This window comes from Pongo abelii, chromosome 10 (genome assembly GCF_028885655.2).
Source record: "Pongo abelii isolate AG06213 chromosome 10, NHGRI_mPonAbe1-v2.0_pri, whole genome shotgun sequence".
Lineage (NCBI taxonomy): Eukaryota > Metazoa > Chordata > Mammalia > Primates > Hominidae > Pongo > Pongo abelii.
Genome location: NC_071995.2, coordinates 11544856 through 11566537, shown reverse-complemented (window position 1 = coordinate 11566537; position 21682 = coordinate 11544856). Strand labels below are relative to the sequence as shown.

The 21682-nt window shown below is 35.1% G+C and overlaps 4 protein-coding genes across 4 annotated transcripts in view; all 4 read left to right on the top strand.

The window, feature by feature from the left end:
* LOC100440863 (taste receptor type 2 member 30) overlaps nucleotides 1-21682 on the top strand; it is a 246589-nt gene that overhangs the window by 152274 nt on the left and 72633 nt on the right. Inside the window, 3 exon segments of the mRNA XM_063712031.1 lie at nucleotides 2036-2147; nucleotides 5541-5670; nucleotides 5929-5996. The gene's annotated coding sequence lies outside the window, so the exon portion shown is untranslated.
* The window catches only part of LOC100439397 (taste receptor type 2 member 64-like), a 152154-nt gene that overhangs the window by 57839 nt on the left and 72633 nt on the right, over nucleotides 1-21682 (top strand). The window contains exons 3-5 of the mRNA XM_063712030.1: nucleotides 2036-2147; nucleotides 5541-5670; nucleotides 5929-5996. The gene's annotated coding sequence lies outside the window, so the exon portion shown is untranslated. The remainder of the gene's footprint in view (nucleotides 1-2035; nucleotides 2148-5540; nucleotides 5671-5928; nucleotides 5997-21682) is intronic.
* The window catches only part of LOC100438310 (taste receptor type 2 member 19), a 110449-nt gene that overhangs the window by 16134 nt on the left and 72633 nt on the right, over nucleotides 1-21682 (top strand). The window contains exons 2-4 of the mRNA XM_063712029.1: nucleotides 2036-2147; nucleotides 5541-5670; nucleotides 5929-5996. The gene's annotated coding sequence lies outside the window, so the exon portion shown is untranslated. The remainder of the gene's footprint in view (nucleotides 1-2035; nucleotides 2148-5540; nucleotides 5671-5928; nucleotides 5997-21682) is intronic.
* On the top strand, nucleotides 12545-21627 carry LOC100438669 (taste receptor type 2 member 20). Its single transcript, XM_054526830.2, has one exon. The coding sequence runs from the start codon at nucleotides 18358-18360 to the stop codon at nucleotides 19285-19287; it is 930 nt and encodes a 309-aa protein (XP_054382805.1). The 5' UTR covers nucleotides 12545-18357; the 3' UTR covers nucleotides 19288-21627.

Here is a 21682-nt window from a genome sequence, read left to right as displayed (position 1 = left end):
ATATAATATAATTATTGATATTATATATAATATAATTATTGATATTATATAAATATAATTATTGATATTATATATAAATATAATTATTGATATTATATATTACATATTATATATTATATATTGAATGTATATATTTAATGTATATATATTTAATGTATAAATATATAAAATATAAATATGTAAATATACATATGAGTGTATATGTGTGTATGTGTATGAGAAACTTAACATTTAACAACATATTCTTAATCAATTTTTTGACTCAATGTGTCACATTATACAAAATAAGATTAAAAAATTCCTAAGAATTATGAACCCTTGTGTATTTCATGTATATATTTTACTATATGATATTTCATTTGAGAAACTTATGATCTCTATTTATAAGTAAAAACTGACAGCTTGTATCAGGAAACCCTTGTTTTTCATTGTAATTTGTACCACATATATGCACCACAGTGTGCTTAACTTTCCTCGTTTGAACCTGTAATTTTTTGGATGGTAAAGACATTCAATTCCAAATTAGTGGTGAGCATGTAACTTTGGGGATAGGGTTTATTTCATTATGAATTCTTATTTTATGTTCAGTATAAAGCAAATAAAATTATTGTTAGATAATGAGGCACACAATAAAATTAAAGGGTGACAAATATATCTAGAGAAAATTTTGTATATGTGTATAAAAAACAGTACTAAGGAATATGAGATTTAATATTATTTTGTGAATAGCTTAGAAAAAAATTGTTTCTCTAATAGGAATGAAAAGCATAATCATGATCTCATCTCAATGCTGTTATAAGTTTCCATATGCAGTTAGAAAAGTCATTTTTTCCGGTTTTTGAATTAAAGAAAACATTTTTTGAAGTTGAAGCCTAATGTCAAATATTTCAATTTTTTTCTAAGCCACCTCTGAGCCCTGGAATAGCCAATTTTCTCTTTCATCTTCCATCCTTAAAACTCCTTAAGAACTGAAATATTTCCTATCTTAAGAAAAAGCTCAGTGTAAAGAGGCTGTAGAAACTGGATCATAACTGAATGAAACTTTCCGCAAATGTTAAAAAAAAATCTCTGAAATCAGTATATTGATGACAGGAATGTGTTAAAGATATGTTTTATTATAATCTTGGTGTAAATGATGCAACGACAGAAAGTGTGTCGACATATCAATTGATAGCACGTTCTATTATAAGAAGGAAACATACAGCCTTGTTGAACAGCTATATTCTATGTGAGTGTATTAATTCTTGGTTTTATAAAATGATAATAATGCTATTTAAACCTTAAGATAAATAATATCCACATCTAATTTATATATTTATTTGTTTATCATATATCTTCCCCAGTACAAAGTAAGCACCGTAAAAGGAGAGATCATATTTGTCTTGCTTTCTCTGGACTCACAGGACCTAAAAGCACAAAGACATGGTCAAAAATGATATGTTAATGAACAAATAAACGGGTGGGTAGATGGATAAATTGATGTAGTAAACCTGTGAAAATGAAACTCATCACAAATCTGGAGTTGCATGAATTTCCGTGTTCTGGTTTCAGGTTGAGTTTACAAGCTTGAAGACAGATTTCTCAGAGCAAAAGTTTGACTGTTCCACAGTTCTAGGGAAATATCACTAGAATGTAGCCTCGATGCAGCTCTGTTAAGTGTGTGAAGTGGAGACGAGGTGGGATATCAAAATTAGATGGCACCTATTAAAATACTTTTTGAAAAGCACATAAAAGATTTTGACATATTTGCACAGATTTTTTCTATTGTGAATGACTTATTTTTTTATGATATTTTCTAGCTGGTTATTATATAAACAAAAATGGCATTTGATTTTTAAAAATTGAGTTGGTAACCAGCCATCTTACTTAAATGTTATTTTGTTTAGTATCCTTTCTAAATAAACATTTTAATTGCCATATTATAAACTCACAGAAAAGTGAATGAATAATTGTACAACTGAATGAATATCTTAGCATCAGGCATCTAAAACCAGAGCCAATGCCTGATATGACAGTGATGACATTTATTTTTTAGGTAAATCCAGGGCGGCCATGAGGGGGACATGCAGAGGCCGAGGCAACAGCAGGTGTGAAACAATGTGTTGTGATGTGTGATATGACTCTCCTGGTGGCCACTTCACAATGAGGTGAGAGAGACAGCATGGTGGTCATCAGATGCGTGCACTTGGCTCCCAGTACTTTTCCAGAAGGGCTGCAAGGGGAAACCACAGCTAGCATTAGTCCACGGAAGAGAGAGAGGAGGGAGAATATATCTGCTCAGCTGTCTCTTGTTTTCTGTTTCTCTTTGGTCATGGTTTACCCGAGGGAGAAACACTATCTTGCTTTTCTTTCTTACATTATCCAACCCCTTGGTGGCTGTTTAGAAAGACAGACTGTATCTAAGTGTGGCAGGCCCGGTCTCACTAACGCAGGCCTCCATAACAACTGCTTCAGCTGAGTGGTTAAGTTAAATATATATATATAAATTTTTCTTTTCTTTTTTTTTTTTTTTTGAGACGGAGTCTCACTCTGCCTCCCAGGCTGGAGTGCAGTGGCGTGATCTCGGCTCACTGCAAGCTCCGCCTCCTGGGTTCAGGCCACTCTCCTCCCTCAGCCTCCAGAGTAGCTAGGACTACAGGCGCCCACCACCACGCCCGGCTAATTTTTTGTATTTTTATTAGAGACGGGGTTTCACCGTATTAGCCAGGATGGTCTCGATCTCCTGACCTCGTCATCCACCTGCCTCAGCCTCCCAAAGTGCTGGGATTACAGGCGTGAGCCACCATGCCCAGCTGGTTAAGTTACATATTAAAAGCTGATAGGGCCAGTGCCCTCACACAAAGGCTGGAATGTAACAAAAGCCCACCAAGAGTTTTGCCTAGGCCTTTCCTGGGCCTTGGAGCATGTTAAGATAACAAATGAATTCTTAACAGGACCCGTTTAGGATTAAACAAATTTTATTAGGGGTCTGAAGAAATTCCCCAGGTCTCCACAAACAAGTTTATTGGGGGTCTGAAGGAACTCCCCAAACCTCCATGATTTAGCAGGAGACAAGATAAGGGTGATCACCCCAGCACCTGGACCCATTTAGATTAAGTAAATTTATGGAGGCTCCAGAGGAAGGTCTTCAAGACTCAGATGTTAGTTATAGATTAAAAGATGTTAATCAATATGTCTTTACATGAATGCTCAGTTACGCATAGACTTATAGCTTAGAAGGTATATAAGCTCTGGAAAAACTGTAATTTTGAGTTGATCTGGCAATAATTTCCAGGCCTTCTCCCTGCAACTGGTTACAGAAATAAAAACTCCCTTCTCTTCCAGTGTATCTGTATCTTGTTATTGGGCCACGAGAATAAGCAAACCAACCTTTTGTTTGGTCTGGGAACACAAGTACCCCTATTTTTCTAAAATATAGTGTAATTATTTTTTATTCTTCTCTTTTCTTCTCTGCCCTTTCCCTGTGTTTCTTGTTTTCTGCTTAACCCTATAGGACTGCAAATATCACTGTTTACCTCCACCTCACCAGACATTCCCTACAGGGCAAGTTCATCTCACTATGTGCTCCAAGAGCGATCTCTCCCTTGAGAGTTGACAGTTGATTTGTAGACCAAAGTGTTACCAAAAAGTCATCTGGATTCAGACCCCAAGAGAGACTTCCTGGATTTTGAGAAAGAAAGAATTTAGTATGAGTCCATAGAGTAAAGTGAAAGCAAGTTTATTAAGAAAGCAAAGGAATGAAAGAACGCCTACTCCATAGGCAGAGTAGCCCCCAGAGCTGCTGGTTGACTATTTTTATGGTTATTTCTTGATCATATGCGAAACAAGGGGTGAATTATTTATGAATTTACAGAATGGAAGTTTTCTCTTCCTTATAGACCATATAGAGTAGCTTCCAGATGTTGTTATGGCATTTGTAAACTGTCATGGCTGGTGGGAATCTCTTTCAGCATGTTAAAGCATTATGATTAGTGTATAATGATCAGGGAAGACAACCAGAGGTCACTTTTGTTGCCATCTTGGTTTTGGCTGACTTCTTTATTGCATCCTGTTTTATCACTAAGGTCTTTGTGACCTATATCTTGTGCAGACCTCCTATCTCATCCTGCGATGAAGAATGCCTAACCTCCTTGGAATGTAGCACAGCGAGTCTCAGCCTCGTTTTACCCAGCCCTTATCCAAGATGGAGTTGCTCTAGTTTGAACACCTTGACAAAAGCATGCCCCCATGGAACTCTCACCTCTGGTGGGTCACCTCGGAACTCCACCCACTAGAAGGATATGTTGGAAGCATGCCTACTTGGCCACCTTTACAACTTCTTTCCAGGAAGGCACCACCTCAACTTCCTAGTAGTAGGGGTTCTCTTGCCCTTGCTGATTTTCTCCCCAGCTATATAAAAATGCTTGCTTTCTGCTCCAAATTTGAAGCAGCACATTTAAAGTCATGATGCTTTGTGTTCCTTCCCCTAAGCTAGCTTTGGAATAAATTGCCTTTTGTTTGTTTGTTTCAAACTCACTCTTTTAAATTAGACTCTACATGCGGTGAGCAACAAACCTGCTTTTTGGTCACAAGACCTCATGCCCACAGTCTGGTGTTCCATTCAAGTCCCAGATAGAAGGATGATCTGGATCAGCCAATGTGCTGACTAACCGAATAAGAGACAGTCAAGGGAATCTGAGGAAGCACATGTTTGTGCCCAGTAGAGTCCACTTCCTGTGCCACTCAGATGTGCTCATGCCCTCCAATTGTGGCTAGTTTTATGAGCATATGACTTGTGCAATTACACAGGGCCTTATACTTAGAGGGGCTGTATGCTTGGATTAATGTTCTGCACTTGCTATTTTATTTTTCAGACAGAAGATACTTCTGTGCTGGAGAACAAATGGTCTTACACTAATTCCCTAGGGGTCTTCTCTCCCCTCTCCTATGGGCTTGTCAGAGACATGCACAGAGTTCTATAATGTCCACTATGCATGTCTGTAGCAGCTTTGACTTCTGCTGAATTATCTGGCACAATGGCCAGCGCAGCTTGGACCGAAGTCTACACCTGTTGCAGAGATATCTTGTTCTGAATTTCACTGGAAACCAATAGTCTTTAGGAAGACTCCATTAATGAGTTAGAGCAATATCCTCAAATGCAGACTATGTTGGCTCCCAAATCCCAAGAGACCCAACAAACACTGTGCCTCTTTTTTAATGATAGGAAATATATATAGGGCAACATGCCATTTACTTTAAAAAAGGATGTTTCAACATGTGGACCAGGAGCATTGGACCCCTAAAAAACAACATCTATTTTGTACGTCCCTGAATCTGCTCGGATTTTTCTCTCTTCTTCTGGGATTTTACTTCTTTTTAATGTTTAAGTGTTTTACTACATTTGAGGAACTTGCTACTTCCTGCTTATGTGTACCAAGTTATGTAATACTATTAATATATTGAATTAACATGATGTTTTGCAAAATGTCAATTAAACTGAGAGCAGAAGTGGCATAGCCCTGACATAAAACAGTGAAGCACGGCTCTTTCTCTTACCACAGAAAGACAAATTGTTTTCGTTTTACTCCCAAATGGGTGTCAAATATGAAATGTTCACCAAATCAAGAGCCATATACAAAGTGCCAGAAGCTATGCTATGCTCAGTGGAGACCCACATCCTGGAGACCATTGGTAAGTCGTGATTTCAGTTTGTGGTAATCTGCATTTATTTTGTAATCCATTTGGTTTTGTTAGAGGCCAGACAGGATAACTGAATAGGGATATTAAAAGGACTACTCTCCCCTGTAACTTTCAAGTGTTTTTTCACAGCAGTGACCAATTCTGTTCCTTGGAGAATGCAGTTATGACTTTTTATTCATTGTTGCCAGTAGGGGGGAATTTCAGAGGCTTCCCCTTGGCCCTGCTGTAATAACATTTCTTACTCTACAGGTCAGGAAGAACCTGAGAGCTCTGCCAGCTGCCATTTGAGTCCATTTCAATTACACATTCAGGAAGGGGTGAGTAATAATGACAAACTCATTAGATTCACATTGGGATGGACATGAGCCAAAGCTCTAGGTAACATCTGACCTTCAGAAAGTTTCACTCCACGCTAGGAGTGCTGGCTTCTGTCTGAAGCCCTAGCACTGTAGGAAGCCGAAGTGAGAAGCTCCCTTGAGTCCAGGAGTTTGAGACCACCCTGGGCAACATGGCAAGATCCTGTCTCTATTTAAAAAAAAAAAAAAAAAGAAAGAAAAAGAAAAAAAAAAGAAGAAAAAAAGAAAGAAAAAAAAGAAAAAAGAAAAACCAAAATAAACTTTAGTTTGACATGGTGGTACTCACCTTTAGTTCCAGTTACCCAGGATGCTAAGGAAGGATGATCCCTTGAACCTATAACCAAAATGTGGGTTAGTTGGTGGCCACAAGCAGAGTCCTATTAACAGGAGTGAGGCCTGGTATAAAAATAGCAAATTTATTCCAAAGCTAGGTTGGGGAAGGGGAAGAAAGAGTCCTGCCTTTAAATGTACCACTTCACATTTGGAACAGAAAATAGGCACTTTTATAACATAATGGGGGAACTGAGCCAAGGGCAGAGGGTCCTCCTGCAAGCTGGTGCCTTATCTACCAGACAGTTGAACTGGTGCCTTCCTGAGCAGAAATAAGTTGTAAAAGTGGCCAAGTGGGTATGCTTTCGATATGCTCTCCCGGTGGATGAAAGTCCTGAGGCAACCCCAGAGCGTGAAAGTTCCAAGGCCACTCCCTGGAAGTAAAAATTCATGGTGGGTATGCTTTGGTCTGCAAACTGACTGTCAACTCTCCAGGAGAGAACTGTCCTAGAGCACATAGTTAGATGAACTTGCCTTGCAGGGAATGTCTGGTGAGGGGGAGGTAAAAAGTGATATTTGCATTTCTGAAGGGCTAAGCAGGAAATGGGAGCAGAAGGAAAGGGGAGAGAAGAAGAAAAGAACATTATAAAAAATAATAGTGAGACCAGCCTGGGCAACATAGCAAAACCCCTTCTCTACCAAAAATACAAAAATTAGCCATCTTCATAACTCGGTCTCAAAATAAATAAATAAATAGATTTAAAAAATAGTAACTCATTCCCTTTTTCTTAGAAAAAATCGGGGCACTCTGTTACAAACCCAGGAATTCAAGGCTGCAGTGGGCTATGATCCTGCCACTATACTACAGCCTCGGTGACAGAGTGAGACTGTGCCTTTAAAGAAACCCAAATCAAAACAAAATAACACACACACAAAAAATTAAATAATCTTTCACTCCATCCAGTGGGCCACAGTGTCTTTTTGGGTACCTAGGTGTTAGTGTTAGTTAAGTCCACATACCTAAAATTCTTAGATAGTATGGATATGTGTCCTTTCTTCTTGTTACTGATATGTAGTAAATGGCTACAGGTCTTTGAGAAAGGAGCATATGAATACATCCTGAATACTCTTGTGAATTTTCAGCATCCTTCATCAGGAGGACTTAAGCTTTCCTTCAGTCATTGAAATCTGCTTCTCTGAATTGGTTCAGTCCTGAGAACTGGCTAAGGGTCTTTGATTTTCCGCGTCAAAGGCTGACCTCAGGAATCAGCTTTTTAGCTCTGTTTTCCTCTTGGTTGATAAGTATTTTATCAAGGTAAGAAGCCTCTTTGACTATTGGCTCATGAACCCATTCCAATGAGGCTATTGCTGTCATCATTTCATTGATTCTGACCTTTGTAAGATCACCAGCGAGTCTGTGTTGCCAGTGCTTAATCTTCATGTTGCATGACCTATCAGCATCATTGAACATAGTTTATTTGCATCCCAGGATGCTGCCCTCTCCTGATTTTATCCTTGTTCAATGGGCACCACTTCTCGGTCTCCTTGCTAGTTCTTCCTCTTGTCTCTAAACTGAAACTATCAGACTGCCCAAGGTCTTAATTCTTCAGTCTCTGATCAATTATGCCTGTTTGGTTGGTGATTTCATGTATTGTCCTTACTGACAATGTAGGCGAATGGTTCAATAGAGAGGAATATTGGTGATTATTCATATACATTATTTATTTATTCACATATAACATTTCTCCTTCAAATGTTAAAGTTAGATTTAGAAGTACCACTATTGGGGTCGGGGTGGCGGCTCAGCCTTTAATGGAGCACTTTGGGAGACCAAAGCAGGTGGATTGCTTGAGCCCAGGAGTTCAAGATCAGCCTGGGAGACATGGCCAAACTCTGTTTCTATCAAAAATACAAGAATTAGTCAGGTGTGGTGGTGTGTGCTTGTAGCCTGTAGTACCAGTTGCTCAGGAGGCTAAGGCAGGAGATTTCTTGAGCCTGCAGTTGGAGGCTGCAGTGAACCAAGTTTGCACCACTTCACTCCAGCCTGGGCCACAGAGTGAGACTGTGTCTCAAACAAACAAACAAACAAAAACACTACAAAATCTAGGGAGCACCCATAACATTTATTACTTGCATTTGGTACAATTAATATGTGTTTGTATCTCAGTTACTAATCCTAGTTTTTACATGTCACTCTATGATTAAATATGAGGTTTTTTTTGGTATGGTATGAAATAGGATATAAATTCTTCTTTATGCATGTGGATATTCAATTTTCTCAGTATCAATTGTTGAAAAAATTATTAACTCCTATTCAACTGCAATGGTAGTCTTTTTGAACTCAATGACCATGAATGTCAATTTCTAGACTCGGTTATATTTTATGTTCTTTTTGTCTACTGTAATGCCAACACCACACCATCCTGATAAGTGCAGCTTTGTAGTAAGCTTTGAAATCAGAAAGTGTAATTCTGCAACTTTGTTTTTATTTTCTTATTTTATTTTATTATTTTAATTTATTTTATTTTATTGAGACTGAGTCTTGCTCTGTCACCCGGGCTGGAGTGCAGTGGCATGATCTTGGCTCACTGCAAGCTCCGCCTCCTGGATTCGTGTCATTCTCCTGCCTCAGCCTTCAGAGTAGCTGGGACTACAGGCGCTCACCATCACATCCGACTAATTTTTTGTATTTTTAATAGAAACAGGGTTTCACCGTGTTAGCCAGGATGGTCTCGATCTCCTGACCTTGTGATCCATCCCAGCATGCCGGGATTACAGGCGTCAGCCACCGCACCCGGCCAACTTTGTTATTTTTTAAAATTTCTTTTGGTTGTCTGGTAACTTGGTATTTCCAGATATATTTTAGGACTAGTTTTTCATTTTATCCAAAAAAAAAATGCCTGCTGGAATTTGATAAGGATTGCACTGAACATACAAACTAACTATTCATCTATAAAAGCTCTCGTGCTGGATTTCAGTTCAGCTGGTGTTCGTTGCTTGTACAATTCTCTGATGAATTTAAAAATTATTTTTGGCCTTTTATTTCTCTTATCTTAGTTGTTGCAGAAGGATATCTTCCCTTCTTGAAGTTGCTGTATTCTACTCAAAAATGGAAGTTCTTAGCCAGGCACTGATGCTCATAACTGTAGTCCCAGCACTTTGAGAGGACAAGGTTGAAGAATCACTTGAGCCCAGGAGTTCGAGACTAGATTAGGCAACATAGGGAAACCCTGTCTTCACAAAAATTTTAAAATTAGCAGGCTTGGTGGTGCATGCCTGTAGTTCCCGTTTCTTGGCAAGCTGAGGCAGGAAGGCAAGAGTATCACTTGTGTCCAGGAGTTCAAGACTACAGCGAGGTATGATTGTGCCACTGCACTCCAGCTTGGGTGAGAGAGCAAGAGCCTGTCTCAGAAAAAAAAAAAAAAAAGAAAAGGAAAAAAGAAATGGAAGTTTTCACTGGCATCTCCTAAATATCTAGTAACACAGGATCAAATCAGTAACTAATCATCTTTGTTTTTTCCTGTCCCAGACAGGTAAAATGGAAAGCAGTTATACAAATGCTATACTAACTCCTCACAAAGACTACCCAAAGATAATATTATTATCATCTGCGTTTTTTGGTGATCATACTGAGGCAGAGAGCAGTTGTAAAATGGAGTCTCAGAATCGTCCCTATATGAAGCAGAAAAACTGGTTTCCTCTCTTGGCAGTCTGACTCCAAGATCTCTTAGAAACAATTATACGGTAAAACCTGAAAAAGAAGTAAAAAACAAGATTGGAGACTAATACTAACATCTATTCTTCTTAATAGAGTAATCAAAAATAAATTAAACAGAGAAAAATAAAAGTGAATATTCATACCAAGGGAAGTCTAGAGTCTTCAATGGAAAATACATGTTTTTTTATAAGTGCCCAAGGAATATTTTAAAAATTGCTGAATATTTTAATTAAACAGTTCATATTTAAATATTAGCTAGACTCGAGAGAATAACTTATTCAAAAGCTTAAGCATGAGAGATAAGTTTATAAATATTGAAAATTGATTGAAAAGGGTGAGAGGGAAAGTAGGGCTATTTCAACCTGGATGACTTGCCTGAAATTGATTTTCCATTTTGGAAATTACAGGACAATAATTCCTCCCATCCATGAGGGGCGTGTATGCATGTGTGTGTTTGTGTTAATGAGTTTGTTAACAATAGACGTATACAAACATATTAGCAGCAAGCAGATTTTAAAGAGTATTGGCCTTTTTGCGCTTCCCAAGAAAACCTTGGATTCTTTTGATAAGAAAACTTTGGATTCTGTTTACATAAATCTGACATTTAAAAAATCAATCCACAGTGGTCATGATTCTAGTTACAACAAAGTTCCTTTTAACAATTTAGATATCCAATGTAGGAACTATGTGTTGCTTTTTAAAATTTCCCTAACAACTGATATTGCTGAACACAAATTATAGAGAGGTTAAACAAGGAAAAGTACTGCAAAACAAGGAAACAGAATACGTCTTTATTTGCATGCTAGCCAATGAGAATTCATTTTTCACTTCAACATCAGTGTGAAAAATTTCATCTTATAGCCAGGACATAGCGTTTGAACAGAAGTTCATTTGAGCTGTTTTAGAAATTATCATGTTTTCCATAAGGACAGCATTGAATTCATTTATTAGCATGCCCTGGTGCTTTCCTGTTTGACACTGGTCAGAGAATTTAAAAAGAACAAGAGCGTTAACGCACATTCAGAAATCAGGTGCACACAGAATTCAAGGTCAGGACCTTAAAGGAAATCTTGTCCGGTGATATTAGACCTGCCTTAAAAAGAATTCAGACATGATATGTTTACTACCAATCATGTTTTCCATACTGGTAATGGTAGGATTTGTGTTTTACCATGGACAGCTATTATTGAACTTATAGACTATTTTTATATTTTAATATTTTTTCTTTGTTTCCTTTTAGGAGTTGTTAAACAATCCTGAAATTTCCCCTACAATATGCCATGAACGAATCATATTTTCTCGAAGTCATTTGACATAATGATTGATTAAAGGAAATATCTCCAGTATAATTACACTTGCTCATAACAAAAAAGTATTTGAAACTTCAAGAAAAAATTAGAAAAATTAATAATGAAATATGAACAAATAAATATATGAAATATGTAACTAATCCCTAATAAATGTGCATGAAATTATAGTTATAGAATTAAGAGAGTGATATAATTTTTCAACTAAAGATACATTCTGAATTATAATAGAAAAAGGTTTGTAAAATGTTAAGTTTAATAATATTTTATTTTATTTATTTTTGAGACAGAGTCTCACTTTGTGGTCCAGGTTGGAGTCCAGTGGTGTGATCTCAGCTCACTGCAACCTCTGCCTCCGGATTCACTCGATTCTCCTGCCTCAGCCTCCTGAATAGCTGGGATTACAGGTGTGCATCACCACACGGGGCTAATTTTTGTATTTTTAGTATTTTTTGTATTTTAGTATTTTTTCACCATGTTGGCCAGTCTGGCCTTGAACTCCTTACCTGAGGTTATCCACCTGCCTTGGCTTCCCAAATTGCTGGGATTACAGGCATGAGCCACCATGCCTGGCCAAGTTTAATTATATTTTATATAAATATGAAAGTGCAAAAATTATGCTACTAATTTTGGAAAGCATATGAAGCAGTGGGAATTTTCATACACTGCTCCTAGGACTATAAATCAGTGCAATTACTTTGTCTGAGTGTGACATTATTTGAATAAGATGAAGGATCACATCCTAAGACCCAGGATTTGCACTCATATCAGAATACATATACAAGTATCTATCGCTGAGTTTTAATAGCTAAAGTTGAGAAGTCTCCCAAATGACCATCAGTAATAAAATGGATAAATAAATTATGGCATACAAATAGAATGCTATACAGCAATCAAAATGAACAAACTAGAGGGACATGTTTACAAAGAATATATATAAAAAGGAAAATGAATAAATTTGATTTACATGGATAGCAATATATACAGATATAATAGTAATTATTAACATCAAAAACATTCAATATAATCGCATTTATATGAAATTTGCAAGAATTTTTTATATTTTTGCAAATAAATTCTTATAATTGCTTATAAAAGAAATTATAAATTCTGATAATTGCTTATAAAATAAATTATAAATTCTTATAGTTCCTTATAAAAGAAATTATAAATTCTTATAACTCCTTATAAAATAAATTATAACATTTTATAAAAGAAATTATAACTTCTTATAAAGGGAATTATAAATTATTTTAAGTTTTTAAAATTCTTATAATTTGAAATAAATTCTTATAATTTATTACATTGGTGACAAAACTGTAAAGTGAAACATATAAGTGATTACCATAACTGGGATACTTGGGAGGGAAGAAACCAAAGGGAAATCATATCAACAAGAAAGCATATATGGGGAATGAATGGATTGCTGGCAAATTCTACTTTGTGACGAAAGTGTGGAATATGAGTGTTAATGTTACATTCTTTTTTCCTCTTACTGTGCATTTAGGTTTTATTGCTTTCCCTACATATGTTAGGTTCCAGAATAATGAAAATATTTTAAAAGCAGAAATATTAAGTAAATTAATGAATATAAAATTAAGCTGAAACAATATATTCTTACATGTACCATTGTAATTAGAGTTTTGCTGAATAAAGAAGAATACAACATTACAGTAGTAAGAAATAAGGATAAAATTTTATACTTTTAAAAATTAATTTAAAAAAGAAAGATATAAGCAGGAAGTGTACATCCACATTCTTAATGCTAATCTTAATTTGAAACATCAGATTTTGAACAACTATGTTGCAATAGACTTTTTTCTTGTTTCCAATTTAATTATTCATGATACACATTTCAAATTGGCAGCAATTAGGGAATTTTTCATAAAGTACAAATATTAAAGTATGTAGGACTATAGATATTAAGTGTATAGGACAATTTTTGCTACATTTATCCCTAAATGAAATAATTATACTCATGTTGTTACCATTCAAAGATCACAATACTATGCATGTGCGCGGCATATGTGTTGGGGAAAATATTTTTTTACTGTTAATTTTTTTACTGTATTAGAGAAGAAAACAGAAATATAACTGTTAAGCTATAAAACATATTTAGTGTAATCTTTGAGTGTGCTTGTGTATATGTAGTATTACTTTGACTGCTATGATAGAATAACCCAGATTTAGTGACAGTAGCTGAGATTGTAAATAAGCAGTTGAGAGAATTTTGCCTGCTAATGATACTATTAAAAGATAAAATACAGCTTGTATGCTATATAATTGTATAGAGGATTTGTATATATGAAGTTCATATGAAAGTGCAGTGAAAATTAAACAGCCCAAAGGAGAATACTCTTTGTTGTAGGGCATTTTTGTCATGATTTTCAGAATGTGGTAAAAGAAAAAAAATAGTCAGTAAATCATTGGAAATACATTGGTTTTAACTTATTCTTAATGAAATACTGTCTGAGGATCTTTGTCTGTGCCTGATGCTGAGAATAATATAAGAAACAAGTTCATGAGCCCATCACCCTGAAACGTAGCACTTAGAAAACACGATTGAAGTCACACTTATAGAAGAGTATGGCCCCTTTTAGCTGACATTATCATCATCATCAATCATCATCTACATCTATCTCATTAAATGATTTATTTTTGAAATGCTTACATACATAATTTGGATAATATCTAATAAATTTTTAAAAGATTATCATTGTGGGAAAGTTACATTAGAAAACAGAAAATTTCAAGTTGAGCCAAATACATTTAGATTTAGAAATTAGGTATAGTTTAGTTTAAAATACATTGCTTAAGCAAATCATTATAGATAACCTTAAACTGATCTTAGGAACACTATAAGAAAGATTTAGTTGTGGTGTTAATAAAATTCCTTAATTAGAAAGATAAATAAGCCACTTCATGATCAAGCTCTTACTTCTAAAGTGAAGATTTTATTTTATTTATTTGTAAACCTTTCCACATTTTATTGACAAAGGATTAATAGTATAAATTATGTTTCTATTGCAAAGTTTATTTATGGAAATTTGATACGTGTACTTCTACTCCTTTTTACACCTTACATGAATATTTAAATAATTGATTTATAACACTCCCTGATGCCAGGTAAAGCAAATACTAATCGCAGTTCAGAAACTCACATGTACAACAAATTTAACTTCCTGGATATTTTTAAGACTCAGCTTAATTTCCATAGGTGCTCCATTAACCTGATGGCAGAAATTAAATCTTAGGCAACTCTGGGTTCTCCCACAAGCACACTTTGCTTCAGAGTTGTGCTGAAGTTTTGAGGAGAATGGGAGGAGGCAAGGTGGTGTCCAGTCCTTTGTGCATCTATCCTCTGGCATTCTCCCATCCTGCCCCAGGTCATCGGCCCACACAGGTTGCTGGCACATCTAAAGTGAGAATTTTAGAATAAATCAAATAGTAGTAAGCCCTCAAATCTTCTATATCTCACCTTATAGTGAGGAAGTTTGAAGGCACAGAGCTCCACTTCTGCTAATAAAAAAAAGTAAAATTTAATTTGTAAAATAGAATGGTGTAGCTAAGGTTGAGGTGCTATAATTTATTTATTGGAATGGAATTTTAAGATCCAGCACAGCTCATTGAATTTCCCTGTGGGGAGAGTTTGTGGTGAAGACTCATCAACAGACAACCTGCTAACCCCCCCAAAAAAAAGAAAAAAAAAAAAGAAAAACAAGCTACTAACATCACATCAATTTGTAGGTTCTTCCAACTTGTGGAGGAATGTGTAGACCAAGATTTTATTCTATTTTGTGACCAAAGTCTTGGGAAAAGAAGAAAATTGTTAGCATTTTCATGTCAAGCATACAAAAAACAAAAAAACAAAACCAACCAACCAAACAAAGAATCCAATTTTTTAAAAAAACTTGGTAGTAACAGTACTTTGTCCTGCTTCTCCATAGATAATGATTTATAGAAGGAGAACAAAACATTATTTCTGCTACTAAAACAATAAGAGTAAAAAATAAATAATCAATATTGAGAATCCAATAGACAGAGTTAACAACCAGTTAGACACAGGAGAAGACAGAATTAGTGAATTAGAAGACAACTACAGAGAATGAAGCCCAAAGAGACCACAAGACAAAGAATGCAAAGCTAAGAGGATAAGAGGCATTGATGCTACAATCAGAGCATCTAACATACTTCTGGATTTCTGGAAGATTAAAAGGGAGAAAATAGGGCAGAATCAATGTTGTGGAGATTTTCCCAAAAGTGATAAAATGTATTAATCCATATATTTTTAGTAACCATCAAAGGTCAGACAAGATAACTAAAAACAAATTAACATAAAATGTCACAAGACATCAAAGACCAATAGAAAATCTGAAAAGTAGCCAGAGGAAAAGATAATTTTAAAAGGAAAAACTTTCTAAATGACAACCTGATTTTCAACAGAAAAATGGAAAGTAGAATTCAATGGAATCATGTCTTCAGTGTGTTTCAAAAGAATAGAGGATCTTCGTGAACAGAAATCCAAATGATATTTTTCAGATAAAAAATATTGAAAATACAAGGTTAAGCATGCAACAAGGAATAAAAATTAACAGAAATGATAAACACGTGCATAATTCTAAATGAAAGTTGACTGAATAAAATAATAGCATCTTGTTGAGTTAAATATATCGTTGATAAGATATATGCAAATAGCGATAAAGAGACTGGAGGTAAAGGTGACAGGAACAAATTTAGTTAAATTATTTTTTGCACTTTTCTATGTCTGTGAGGATAATTTGAACACCACATTTAATGACCCTGTAATAGAAATTGCATCAAATAATATGTGAAATAATGCTCATAGTAGTTATTCATAATAGCTCAAAAATAGACTGCCCAAATATATATTAACTAAGGATGATTGAATGACATGAAAGATTACAGTAAATCCATACAGTGGAGCAGTATAGAGAGGTGAAAAGAAATTAATCACATGTATATGCAACTATGTAACTAAATTTCAGAAACATGATGTCTAGTGCAAGAAGCCATGAACAAGAAGAACACACAGGACTGCACCTATACACAGTTCAAAGTAGGACAGACCAAGCTGTGGTTTAGGATTTCAAACCTAGTTGGTAAAGTATAAAGAAATTCAAGCAAATGATCATCATAGATTATGAATATTGCTTATCTCAGGAGATGTGAATAAAGGTTTGGGAGCTTGGAAAGTGGCCTGGAAGTGGACCTAGTCTGTTTGCAGTGTTCCATGTCTTACCCTGCATGATGGTTACATAAGTGTTTATGATACATTGCTCTTTCCTATTTTTGTTTTGGCCCATTTCTAAGTGTGCATTATAATTTTGTTTAAATAAAAAAATTTTATTAAAAAAATATATAATTTAAAAAAAAAATTACGAGAAATGTCATGTAAAAATTATTAATTGCTCTGCTCATTATATACCTAGGGGGAAAATCCACCATTTATGTACATTCTTATACAACTCATGAGAGCTAAAGTGAATTCTTATTTTAGTTGTGAAATGGAGAAATTTGAGATGCTGTTACCTACAGCCCCCAAATCTTTCCAAAAGTTTTCTTCTAGTTTTAGATATTCACCTCATATTACAAAAACTTTGATATTTCCACCCTATTTTTCCTTTGGCTCCTGAATTTCTGATACAACAAGAGTGCACATCTCTCTCACACTCTTGTTTTAGCAGAGTATCTATATCACTTAGCTTTTTCTGCAAAAGAAACTTCTCCAAAACCACGTTAGATATTTATATCTTGCATGTTTTTGGATTCTGTTTTCTTAAGCTGAGGTTTGGTGGATGGCTCTGGTGATTTGAGATGGTCCAAGTTTTGCCTCTTGGATCTAGTTAGAGTTTGGCTGATTTAAGGCTGGATCAGGCAGGGGCGATGTGATTCCATGAGTTACTCATTCTCATTCTGGGAACAGTGTGTTAGTGTGGACATGTTCACATGATAAGCAGAAAAGAGCAAGAAAGCCTAATGTGGAAGCCATCTCAAATTTCGATATAAAGTGTAGTAATTTTCTGTTCATCAAAGCAAATTACATGATCGAACTCAGAGCCCTAGTGCAAGGTTGTCACTATACCTGTGGTGGGAGGATACTGCAAAATTATGAGACAAAGATCTGGTACTCAGGAATATTTACAAGGTTGCAAGTAGCATTACCAAAAGCCTAAGTATGAGAGATATGTTTCATGAATATTATTTATTGGCTGAAAATCTGGCATGGGAAAAATAGGACTAATTCCACCAGGACGAGCTCCTGGAAACTCATTTTCCATGTCATACATTATAAGAAAACAATTCCTTTCATCCTTGAAGAGTGAAAGTGTGTGTGTCTATGTGTGTGTGTTTATGAGCTTGTTAATAGTGATGCCATACAAAAATATTGGTTAACAGCAACCAAATTATAAGGAGAATTGGCATTCCTGTGATTTCCAAGAAAATCTTGGGTGATTTTGTTAAAAAGTTTAGATTCTGTGTATTTAAATCTGGCATTAAAAATAAATCCATAGTGATTTTGATCCTAGATATGACCAGGCTCTTTTAACAATCTAAATATTTGCTGTGTCATCTATGTACTGGGTATTAAAATTTCCCTGACAACTGAAGGGCTGAACACAAATTATGGAAAGGTGAAACAAGGAAAAAATTGCAAAGCAATGAAAGAAGATATGTCTTTATTTGAATGCTAGCAAATGAGAATTCAGCTTTCCCTTCAACATCAGTATGAAAAATTTCAGCCTATAGGAAGAACAGAGACTGCATGAATAAGAATTAATTTGAGTTGTTTTGGGACTAACAATATTTCCCATAAAGGTAGCATTGAACTCATTCATTAGTGTAAGTTGGTGCTTTTCTGTTGACATTGTTCACAGAATTTAAAAGTATAAAGAATGTTATTGAACATTCAGGAATCAAGTGCATATTTAATTTAAAGTCTGAATATCAGAGGAGTCACAACCAGTGACATTAGGCCTGAATTTTTTACTTGCTTTTTTGTTTAGACATGATGAGTTTTCTACACATTGTTTTTTCCATTCTAGTACTGGTTGCATTTATTCTTGGAAATTTTGCCAATGGCTTTATAGCACTGACAAATTTCATTGCCTGGGTCAAGAGACAAAAGATCTCCTCAGCTGATCAAATTATTGCTGCTCTGGCGGTCTCCAGAGTTGGTTTGCTCTGGGTAATATTATTACATTGGTATTCAACTGTGTTGAATCCGACTTCATCTAGTTTAAAAGTAACAATTTTTGTTTCTAATGCCTGGGCAGTAACCAATCATTTCAGCATCTGGCTTGCTACTAGCCTCAGCATATTTTATTTGCGCAAGATCGTCAATTTCTCCAGACTTATTTTTCATCACTTAAAAAGGAAGGCTAAGAGTGTAGTTCTGGTGATAGTGTTGGGGGCTTTGTTCTTTTTGGTTTGTCACCTTGTGATGGAAAACACATATATAAATGTGTGGACAAAAGAATATGAAGGAAACGTAACTTGGAAGATCAAATTGAGGAATGCAATGTACCTTTCCAACTTGACTGTAGCCACTCTAGCAAACTTGATACCATTCACCCTAACCCTGATATCTGTTCTGCTGTTAATCTACTCTCTGTGTAAACATCTGAAGAAGATGCAGCTCCATGGCAAAGGATCTCAAGATCCCAGCACCAAGATCCACATAAAAGCTCTGCAAACTGTGACCTCCTTCCTCATATTACTTGCCATTTACTTTCTGTGTCTAATCATATCGTTCTGGAATTCTGAGACGCAACTGAAAGAACTTGTCTTAATGCTTTGCCAAGCTGTTGGAATCATATATCCATCATTCCACTCATTCATTCTGATTTGGGGGAACAAGACACTAAGGCAGACCTTTCTTTCAGTTTTGTGGCAGGTGACTTGCTGGTCGAAAGGACAGAACCAGTCAACTCCATAGATGCACAAGAGGTGCATTGTGTGTTTTCTAGCAGAAAACAAATTGATGGTGTCTGGAACATTTTATATTTCCTACAAGTTTTTCTGTAGTCTGTGTATTTGAGTAATTTCCAAAAGTAGACATAGAAAAGTCGTTTACCTAAGTTTATTATATAAAAGTATATATATATAACATATATATGCGTGTGTGTCTGAATGTATATGAAAATTTAATATTTACCATAACATACCTTTAATCAATTTTTCATATAAACTGTTCAGTTATACAAAGTAGGATAAGAAATTTCTCAGAATTATGAACCCATGTGTATTTCACACATATACTTTATTATATGATAGTTCATTTGAGGAATTTATGATCTCTATTTATAATTAAGAACTGACAGCTTATATCAGAAAATCATTGCTGTTTTTCATTGTAATTTGTATCATGTATATGCACCATAGTGTGTTTAACTGTTTAACTATCATTGTTTGAACCTCTAACTTTTTGGATGGTAAGGACATTTAATTCTAAATCAATGATGAGAATGTGTCTTTGGGGTAGGTTTTTTTTTTTTTTTTTTTAACCATGAATTCTTTTTTTCTCTTTTCTTTTTTTTTTTTTTTGAGATGGAGTCTTGCTCTGTTGTCCAGGCTGGAATACAGTGGCGCAATCTTGGCTCACTGCAATGTTAACCTCCAGGGTTCAAGTGATTCCCATGCCTCAGCCTCGTGAGTGGCTGGGACTCCAGGCATGCGTGCATGGCTAATTTTTTATATTTTTCTTTCCTTTTTTTTTTTTTTCAGTAGAGATGGGGTTTCCCCATGTTGGCCAGGCTGGTCTCGAACTCTTGACCTCAAGTGATCCACTGCCTCAGCCTCCCAAAGTGCTGGGATTATAGACGTTCATGATGAATTCTTATTTTATGTTTAGTATAAAGCAAATACAATTATTGTTAGATAACAATGCACAAAATGAAATTCAAGAGTGAAAAATATATCTAGTGTACATTTTCTTATGTGTACCAAAAGCAATACTGAAGAATATTATATTTAATATAGTATGTTAATAGCTTAGAAAAAATCATTTCTATAAAAAGGATGAAGAAACATGATCATGAGCTCTTTTCAGTGCTGTTATAAGTTTCCATATGCAATTAGAAAAGTCATCTCTTCCAGTTTTTGAATTAAACAAAAACTTTTTTGAAGTTGAGATCTGATGTTACATATTTTAGTTTTTTGTCTAAGCCACCTCTGAGCTCCTGAATTGTCAGTTTCCTCCTTTATCTTCCATCCTTAAAATTCCTCAAGAAGCTCAAATTTTCCTTACTTTAAAAAGAAGCTCAATCTAAAGAGGGTATAGAAACTATGGCATCTATGAAATCTATATATTGATGATAGGAAATCTTAAAGATATGTTTTATTATAATCTTGGTGTAAATGATGAAATGAGAGAAAGTGTGTTGACATATTCACTGATAGCAAGTTCTATTACAAGAAGAAAATGTATAACCTAGCTCAACAGCTAAATTCTGTGTGACTGTATTGATTTCTGGTGTTACGCAATTTTAACAATATTATCTAAACCTTAAGATAAATCATCTCCACATATGATTTGTTTGTTTATCATATATCTTCCCTGGTACAATGTAAGTACCATGAAAGTGGAGATCATATAGATCTTGCTTAGTGTAGACTCCGAGGACATAAAGATAGCACATACAATAGGTATTGAAAAACAATACTTTGATGAACAAGTTAATTGGTGAATGACTGAATACATGAACTATATTGGGGTGGTGAACCAATGAAAATGTAACACATCACAAAATCTACAGTTGTGTGAATATTTCTGTTCTGGTTTTAGATTGAAGTTACAGGATTATCCAAGAAGAAGAATTTCTCAGAGCAAAAGTTTGGCTATTCCACAATTCTAGGGGAAATATCACTGTAATATAGCACTGATGCAGCTATATCAGATGTGTGACACAAAGGCAAAGTGGAAAATAAAAAGATGGCATTTATTACAATACTTTTTACTAAGCATATAAAAGGTTTTTGTATAAGTGCACGTATCTTTTCTATTGCGAATGATATATTTATATTGTGGTATTTCTAGCTGGTTATTATATAAACAAAAGTGACATTTCATTTAAAAAAATTTAGTTACCAACTATCTTATTAAAATATAATTTTTAGATAGTATTTTTAATATCCTTTCTAAATGACCACTTTAATCACCATATTATAAACTGATAGAAAAATGAATGAATAATAATTATAACACTGAATGAATGTCTTATCATCAAGGGGTCTAGAACTAGAGCAAATGTCTGATATTAAAGTGATGACATTTATTTGGAAGGAGGTCCACTGCAGCAATGGCTGGGACATGTGGAAATTGAGTCAAGAGA

Excerpts from the sequence above, each read along its gene's own strand:
- LOC100438669 (XM_054526830.2), top strand. The coding sequence starts at position 18,358 with ATGATGAGTTTTCTACACATTGTTTTTTCCATTCTAGTACTGGTTGCA.